General features: G+C 43.4%; 1 protein-coding gene across 1 annotated transcript; it reads left to right on the forward strand.

Moving 5' to 3' along the window:
- Positions 1-1,239: 1,239 nt before the first annotated feature.
- Positions 1,240-8,767, forward strand: LOC311034467 (uncharacterized protein; the record flags this gene model as incomplete). Its single annotated transcript, XM_084042349.1, has 14 exons — positions 1,240-1,432; positions 2,246-2,441; positions 2,599-2,724; positions 2,827-2,934; positions 3,041-3,148; positions 3,251-3,358; positions 3,461-3,632; positions 6,264-6,455; positions 6,572-6,725; positions 6,835-7,528; positions 7,723-7,836; positions 7,960-8,132; positions 8,227-8,398; positions 8,735-8,767. Coding segments are annotated over exons 1-14 (2,430 nt in total), but the record flags the coding sequence as incomplete, so codon positions are not given.
- Positions 8,768-9,178: the final 411 nt, after the last annotated feature.

Raw genomic sequence — 9,178 nt, forward strand, 5'->3', positions numbered from 1 at the left:
ACAGCCTTTCCTTTTTTTCACAGCCTGAGTTTGTACTGCTCTTTGTCACCACAATCTTTCTTCCTACGTAGAGCAACCTGACTTCATTAAACCAGGGCGTGTTGTTTACTGAAGATAATCATAGCTTTAGTAGGAATTCATAGACTCACCGAAATTGATATTACAGAGTGAGTGTAGGCGTTAATATCAAACTGATCATCAGTTCCGAAAACATTCCACTCAAAACAGACTTGCAACATGTCTGCAACATGTCTACAACATGACCAACTTTACAGTTGGTTGTTATGACCCTACGGTCATATATGTGTGTTTCTCTGTGTGGAGATCTTGCCCTGTCTTTCTCCCCTCATTTGGTATTTGTGATGGTAACCTACCCATGATTATGAACAAAATCACTGTCTTTTTGCTTTTAAACTGGTGTTGACCCGCTGTGTTTGGGAAGGAGGGAGTCCATTATTTTATGTTACAGCTGGTGAACCCTATGGTCGTTATTGGTTTAGATGTTTTCAATCTCTGACAGTACATGGGAACAAGTAATAAGGTGTTAATGGTCAGATTTGCCAAGCAGGGTTCTAGCCACAGTGTGGTGATGCATTAGTGATGTAAGAGTAGCATTGGTCCAAGAGTTATCCAGCCTTTTGAGAGATTGTTTTTCTTTGCCATTGTTTACCCTTGTATTTATAGAAAAAATAATTTGTTGATTTGAAACTTGGCAAAATGACATCAAAGCGGAAAAAGAGAGGGAGAGCGAGAGAGACTAAGATTTAAGAGATGCACAGACAATGAAAATAATTTGAACAGTACCTGTTTGTATAATTGTGTACATTGCAATAATGTGTGGTTGTTGTCACATAATGCCAAGGCACACCGTGTCTGAGTTGTCTCATGGCACACTAGTATGGCTTGGCACCTTGTTTAACTCATCCAGGGCCATGGACGTGTTGACGTGCCAAATGACATGTTTTGGTGTTTTCAGTGTTTATCCACCAGATGACGCTGTTCGCAAATCAGCGATCACCATCTGAGTCCTTCAGAGGCAGAGAGGCACCAAAACCATAGACATATAAAGGTAGACGCCTCCTCTGGCTCTGAAGCGTGTGTATCTCGGACGCACTTCCGCTTCCTCTATGCTTGTGGGGGCCAGCTGGAAACTTCCGTGTGCGTCACAGAAGGGGGCGTTCCGGTAGGCCAATCAGAGGAAGGTGGGGGCGCGTCTTTTCTTAACCCAGCAGTTAACCCTTAAAAGGCAGCAGCTGCGCGCAGCAACTACTTGGAACTTGGCAAACTCCACAGTCGTATTTGTGAAATGCAAATAAATTGTCTTTTACAAATGTAAAACAGTTTCCAGAGACATGGTTCGTTCGTGTGCAGCTTGGAGCTGTACAAACAGACGCAATTTGGAAAGTAGATCGCAGGGAATCACTTTTCACAGGTAAGATTAAACAATCGTTTTTTGCTTGTATTTGGCCTTTATATCATGTTTTTATACTATTTTCGACTTGCAAGCTTATGAAAGCTGATACTTTAGATACATACTGGTTCAACTAAATTGTCCATAGGCCTAATCAGTTTCCACGTGCATTTTTTAAACTGTTTTTTCTTTTCTTTTGAATTGATGTAATATTTCATTATCAGTTTGAAAATACGGTAGGCCTAGTACAGTGGTACGATTATACAATGGTGCTAAAAGGATAACACAAAAAGCCCTGAGGGCATGTTTCCATTTAGGTACTGTGTATTCAATTCAAGCAAGACATTTAAAGACATGCAATAATATACAAGACATCATCAACACTAGTAGCAGTAAAAATATATTTACAGAAATACATTGGGGGGTAATTTATTTTGGCAAGCTAGGCTTGTACAGTAAACGGTAGGGGGGGGGGGGGCGAGGGCATGAAATCAGTTATTGGTGTTGGTACACAAAACCCTAATAACAATATTATAAATATGTCAGTTTCCTAATTACATGAACCCAAACATCCTTGTACTGGGGTGAACATTCTGCAAAAATAGCAGATCTACAAGGTAGTTTAGTAGTAGACGTTGTGAGCTTGTAGATGGGCTATTTTCAGCAAAAATGGTTAGTGTAGACTAGAGGGGGAAAAAGTAGGAGACCTTGCATAGACCCCTTGGGGACTCAGTAAACGACATAGGCTACACAGGGTTTAAGTGGTGGATATGTTGGTGTGTAGACTGTAGACACTTATTTTCATGTCCTGGTAACTTCTCTCACTCTTTGAAGGTTCCCCAGAGATAAAACATGGAGGAGGATATGGGAAGCTTCTCTGCCAAGGAAAGGTGGTTTTGCTGCCACTGCTGACTCCGTGCTCTGCAGTGAACACTTCAAGCCGGAGGACTTTGACAGGACAGGTGCGATTGTCCAGCTTAGAGGTGGGACTATACCATCTGTTTTCAGCTTCCCAACTCCTCGTCAAAGAGTAAGTGTATTATTAGGCTATAAGCATTCATAGATGTCCATGATTAATGTGTGTATGTATTATGTAAGCATGTGATGGCTAGTCAATATCACACTGCCAACAGTTTGATTTATTACTACTTTCTGAACTGTTTTAAGTCATGTTTCTTACATTTTAGGCAGTGAAAAGCAAGACCACACAAACCTCAAGGAAAGCTGAAGAGAGCCTGTCAGTGAATGGTCCTCAGCGTTCCCAAGAGACACACTCTCTCTCAAACCATGATGCCGGGATTGAGACGAGTGATGTAGGTCATCTGACTGATCGTACACTGTATTAACTAGGCACCAAATTTAGAGTGATGTCATATGAACATCACTTACAACATTTTTGTCCTTCTACTTACTAGGATCACTCCTATGCGTTGAGCCCGTCAGTGCATGGTCCTCAGCGTTCCCAAGAGACACACTCTCTCTCAAACCATGATGCCGTCATCGCCGGGATTGAGACGAGTGATGTAGGTCACCTGACTGATCGATCGTACATTGTATTAGCTAGGCACCAAATTGAGAGTGATGTCATATGAACATCACTTACAACATCTTTGTCCTTCTACCTACTAGGATCACTCCTTTGCGTTGAGCCCGTCAGTGAATGGTCCTCAGCGTTCCCAAGAGACACACTCTCTCTCAAACCATGATGCCGTCATCGCCGGGATTGAGACGAGTGATGTAGGTCATCTGACTGATCGTACACTGTATTAACTAGGCACCAAATTTAGAGTGATGTCATATGAACATCACTTACAACATTTTTGTCCTTCTACCTACTAGGATCACTCCTATGCGTTGAGCCCGTCAGTGCATGGTCCTCAGCGTTCCCAAGAGACACACTCTCTCTCAAACCATGATGCCGTCATCGCCGGGATTGAGACGAGTGATGTAGGTCATCTGACTGATCGTACATTGTATTAGCTAGGCACCAAAGTGAGAGTGATATCATATGAACATCACTTACAACATTTTTGTCCTTCTACCTACTAGGATCACTCCTTTGCGTTGAGCCCGTCAGTGCATGGTCCTCAGCGTTCCAAGTCAGTGCATGGTCTTCAGCGTTTCAAGTCAGTGCATGGTCCTCAGCGTTCCAAAAAGACTAAAACTCATCCACCTGTGAGTATTTGTTGTGGCTATATCCAAAGCAGCTGTGACCATCAAGGTCACAGTTATATAAAAACCCCTGTCACTGTTTTCAGACGCACTCATATTTGTTCATACAGTCAAACATGCTGTAGTTGAATATGCATCCCTTAACACACACACTCTTTCAAACCATAATGTTGTGATTGAGACTGTGATGTATGTCATCTGACTGCTCGTACATTGTATTAGCTAGGCGCCAACAACTGTAAATTGACAGTGATGTCATATGAACATCACTCACAACATTTTCGTCCTTCCTACTAGGATCACTCCTATGCGTTGCCTGATCTAGATGGTCTCAATTCAATTCAATTCAATTTTATTAAAGTGTCAAATCACAACAGGTTGTCTCAAGACACTTTACATGTAGAGAAGAGACCCAACATCCCACCCTGAGCAAGCAATTTTGCGACAGTGGCAACGAAAAACTCCCTCTTAATTCAACAGGAAGAAACGTCAGGCAGACCCTAGGCTCTAGGGCGGGGGCCTTCTGCCTCGACCGTGTTGGGGGAAAGAAGAGAGAGAGAAAGGGAGAGACAGAGGAGAGACAGAAAGAGATACAGTGCAAGCAGTAACAATAACAATAATAGCAAATATAATAGTGTAAGATACTAGCATATGATAGTATAATATAGTACAGCAATAGTGTGTATGCAGTATATAATGGAATAATATAAAAATGTTTAAGATAATATAATATGCGGTATAGTGTAGTGTAGTAGAAGTCCACGGTCGTGTCCAGGTCGTGCTCCATGGAGAGAGGCCCGGTCCGGTCCGCAGTCACAGTCTTGAGCCGCAGCTGGGGGTCCGTAGTAACAGTCCATAGGCTCCATGGAGAGGCCCAGGCCCGGTCCGCAGTCACAGTCTTGAGCCGCAGCTGGGGGTCCATAGTAATAGTCCATGGACCTGCGACGTGGGTGGTAGAAGAAACTCCGGGGAACGAGTCCCCGGTTGTAGAATTAGTGGCAGGCCTTACTAGAGCGTGAATCCGTACAGGGTTAATTACGATTGTACCAATGGGACACAAACCCACACAACCAAAGGGAGGACGGGAAGAGAGAGGACGAGGGGAGAGAGGAGAAAGGGGAAGGTGGGGGAGAGAGGATGACTATAGGGGGACTGAGTCTATACACTTCGGCTATAGGCTTTATCATAGAGAAAGGTTTTTAGTCTAGTTTTAAATATACAGAGTGTGTCTGCTTTACGGACTGAGACTGGGAGAAGGTTCCACAGCTGAGGTGCTTGAAACTTAAATGCTCTACCTCCTGTTCTAGTTTTTTGGGGGTTTACTGGAACCGTAAGCATTTTTTCATACTGTGGACGCAGTGGTGTTCTGGCTGGTTTACGGGGCTCGATGAGTTCTTTGAGATATACTGGTGCCTGTCCATTGAGAGCCTTGTATGTGAGGAGGAGAACTTTAAACTCTATTCTGTATTTAACCGGGAGCCAGTGCAAAGAGGCCAATGAAGGAGTGATATGATCTCTTCTTCTGGTTCCTGTCAGTATGCGCGCAGCGGCATTCTGGACAAGCTGCAGGCTATTTAGGGACTTACTTGGGCAGCCTGATAGTAAGGCGTTGCAATAGTCCAGCCTAGAAGTAACAAATGCGTGGACAAGTTTTTCTGCATCATTTTGGGACAGAATGTGCCTAACTTTTGCAATATTACGCAGGTGAAAAAAGGCATTTCTTGAAATTTGTTTTATGTGGGACTGAAAGGACATGTCTTGGTCAAACGTGACTCCCAGATTCTTTACAGTGGCCCTGGAGGTCAAGGTAATACCATCTAGGGTAAAATTCTCATCGATTAATTTATCTCTGAGGTGCTTAGGGCCGAGTACAATAACTTCAGTTTTGTCCGAGTTGAGGAGTAGGTAATTACGGGTCATCCAACTCTTGATGTCTATAAGACATGCTTGAAGTTTAGCCAGTTGATCTGTTTCATCTGGCTTCATTGATAGATATAATTGTGTATCATCTGCATAGCAATGGAAATTTATAGAGTGTTTCCTAATTATCTCACCTAAGGGAAGCATATATAGAGTGAATAGTATTGGTCCAAGTACAGAGCCTTGTGGGACTCCGTATTTAACCTTTTCGCGTAGTGAAGGTGTATCGTTAACGTTTACAAATTGAAATCTGTCAGACAGATAGGACTCAAACCAGTTCAATGCAGCACCCTTAATGCCAACCAGATGCTCAAGTCTCTGCAACAAAATATGGTGATCAATAGTATCAAATGCAGCACTGAGGTCCAACAGAACCAGTACAGAGAGAAGGTTATTATCGGATGCAATCAGGAGGTCATTTGTGACCTTCACCAATGCCGTCTCAGTGCTATGGTGTGCTCTGAATCCTGACTGAAAAGCTTCAAATAGCTTGTTGTTATGTAAAAAATCACATAACTGCTTGGCGACTGCTTTCTCAAGGATTTTAGAGAGAAATGGGAGGTTCGATATAGGTCTATAGTTAGCCAAAATGCCTGAGTCGAGAGTAGGCTTCTTGAGGAGGGGTTTGATGACAGCTACCTTAAAGGACTGTGGTACGTAGCCCGTCACCAGAGACATATTGATCATATCGAGTAGGGGTGCACCAACCGGGGTCAGGGCCTCTTTAAGCAATTTAGTTGGGACTGGATCCAAGAGACAGGTCGTTGGTTTGGAAGTCTAAAGGCCAAACTTAGAGAAGCCTTGGCTACAGTGACGAGGCTGAAGCGAGAGCTGAGGAACGCCAAGTTAAGAGAACGGAGATCAAAGAAGAAGGTGACAAATGTCCTGGAGGATCTACGGGAGAAGAACCTCATTAATGAAGATCTGAAAGAGAGGCTTGTGTTCTACTCAGGTGAAATGAAAATGCTACTTTCAACCTTATGTATATCTTATGGTCAGATTTTATTAGACTTGTTAGTTATCATTTCAAGGGGACTTCCTAATTAGTTTGTGCTAACTGAATTTCAGATGTGCCGATGGCTCTCTTGTCAAAGCAAGGCCATGAGTACACAAAGGACCAGAGAGAGTTTGCCCTCACTCTCCACATACATGGTCCAAAAGCTTACAACTACCTGAGAAACACTCTACATTTGAAGCTCCCCCATCCACATACATTACAACGGTATTCTTTAATTTCTTTGTGTTGTTTGATTGCACTTATTAGCAATCCTGGTTCAAATACATTAAGTGACTTTAAAAAAAAAAATCTTTTCTGTATTCATTTCAAAAAGGTGGATGACTTCTGTAGACGCCAAACCAGGCCTCAACCTCATGATGTTGGACATGCTGCAAAGACGATGTGAGGAAGACCCGGACAAATATGGACGTGTGACATTCATGTTAGATGCCATGTCCATTAAGAAACATGTACAGTACACGCCACATACCCAGGGCATGTGTGGTTTTGTTAACATGGGGGATGGTCTCAACGAGACAGATGTTGCAACCGAGGCTCTGTTGTTCATGGTAGTCGGCCTACAAGGCCATTGGAAGATGCCAATAGCGTACTTTCTGACGAAGACCCTGTCACCAGACACACAGAGACATCTCCTCGTGCATGCAATCGAACAGCTGCATTCGCGTAACATCCGAGTGGTCAGTGTCACGATGGATGGACATGCCTCGAATGTGAGCATGTGCAACCAACTCGGCTGTGACCTCAAGGGAAACCCTCTTCAGCCTCTAAAAACTTTTTTTCCACATCCAGTTGATAGTGGAGAGAGGGTTTTTGTGGTGATGGATGCGTGCCACATGCTGAAACTGTCACGGAACATGCTGCAGGCGTACAGTCCCATCACCAGCTCCACTGGTCAGGTGAACTGGACATACGTTCATCATCTGAACAGTGTGCAAGAAAAGGATGGACTGCATGCCGCCAACAGAGTGACTCACAAGCATGTGTTCTTCGACTCGCAGAAGATGAAGGTACTTTGTAAATATGTAGACAACTTGTTTGGCCTTCTGCTGTTCTCTTGTTTGATCTCCTTCCCATCTGCCCCCCACCCCTCTTCTTCTTCCTCCCCCCTCTTCTTTCTATGGAAATTAACAAAAACGAATTTCACCCACTTTTTTACCTTTTAAACCTGTGATGTGACAATAAACCTGATTCTGATTCTCAGGTTTCCCTGGCTGCACAGACGCTGAGTCGCTCAGTTGCAGTTGCTCTCCGCACCCTGAGGGATCTCGGCTATTCACAGTTTTCATACTGTGAAGCAACATCTGAATTCATTGAGGTAGTACTACATGCAAACATTGTTCTATAATATTGCATTTTTGGGAAGGACACCAACTACCCTCATATTTACATTATTACCATACTTTACACATTCAACATGTTTATTTAAATATTGTTTTAGATCATTGACAGGCTCTTTGATGTCATGAATAGCCGTAATCCCCGTGCCAAGGGATTCAAAGCCCCCCTGGGTACACTGAATTGGTCAGAAACTCTTGAGTTTCTATTGAGAGCCAGGAGCTACCTGACCAGTCTGTGTACCAAAGACGGCACACCCCTTCACCGATCAAAGAGGTGTTTAAAATAGTTTAGCTTCTGTTCACATGGTGAAGTTTAAAAGGGCATGATATAAGTTCACATGATGCTCTGTTCTCTTGTTCCCCATCAGGTTCACATGGTGCTCTGTTCTTTTGTTCCCCATCGAGTTCACCTGGTGCTCTGTTCTCTTGTTCTTCATCGGGTTCACATGGTGCTCTGTTCTCTTGTTCCAATCTATTCACCGTCTGCGGTTTTGTTTCTCTTGGATTTCTGTCCTGTTAAGTGATTTTCAGTTCATACAGGTATGTATGTCATGTTCATATATTCAAGCTTTCCCAGTTCTGTTTTAATAATGTGTCTTGTTGGTTCAGCATCCTAGAGTTGATTTATTTATTTCAAAGACCTAAAACCTAACAATGACTTGTACTCTGGAGTAGCACCCAGTCATTTTGCAGTACACTTTATTTACCAGATTTCTATTACTGGCACCATGCATTGTCACAGACCGTGTTGTGTCACATCTGATGGTTATATGTGGACATGTCAATTTCCAACTTGGAGTGAACAAAATGACTTGGTGCTCTCTTGAGGTGTCTTGTTTTGGCATGATCATATTAATGACTCATTTCATTTTGAAGGTGCCTGTCAGTCATGGGGTTCGTCATCAACATCGACACCCTTATGCTCATGGTTCCTGAGCTGCTTCAAGTGCAGAGATACATCTGCACCTACAGATTCAGCCAGGACCACCTGGAGCTTCTCTTTGGTTCGATCAGGGCATCAGGTAGGGCTTTCTAATTTTGTCTTTTCAACTAAGTATGTCAGAAATGATATCTCAAATTATTACATAAGTAATAACTGTTGTATGCATCTGTGTTTTCTTTCTTCCCCTTTCTTTTTTTTAGGAGGCTGGAACAACAACCCAACTGCAGGCCAGTTCCAAGCCATCTTCCGCCGTCTGATGGTCCGGTGTGGTGTCGACCCTAGCTCTGCAGGGAACGTCACAGCCCAGGATCAGACCCAAACCCTTGCAGCTATGGAGATGTCAGAATCTCATCCATCACCCTTCACCAACATCCCAG

The sequence above is a fragment of the Gymnoscopelus microlampas genome (assembly GCF_963454915.1).
Source record: "Gymnoscopelus microlampas genome assembly, chromosome: 19".
Lineage (NCBI taxonomy): Eukaryota > Metazoa > Chordata > Actinopteri > Myctophiformes > Myctophidae > Gymnoscopelus > Gymnoscopelus microlampas.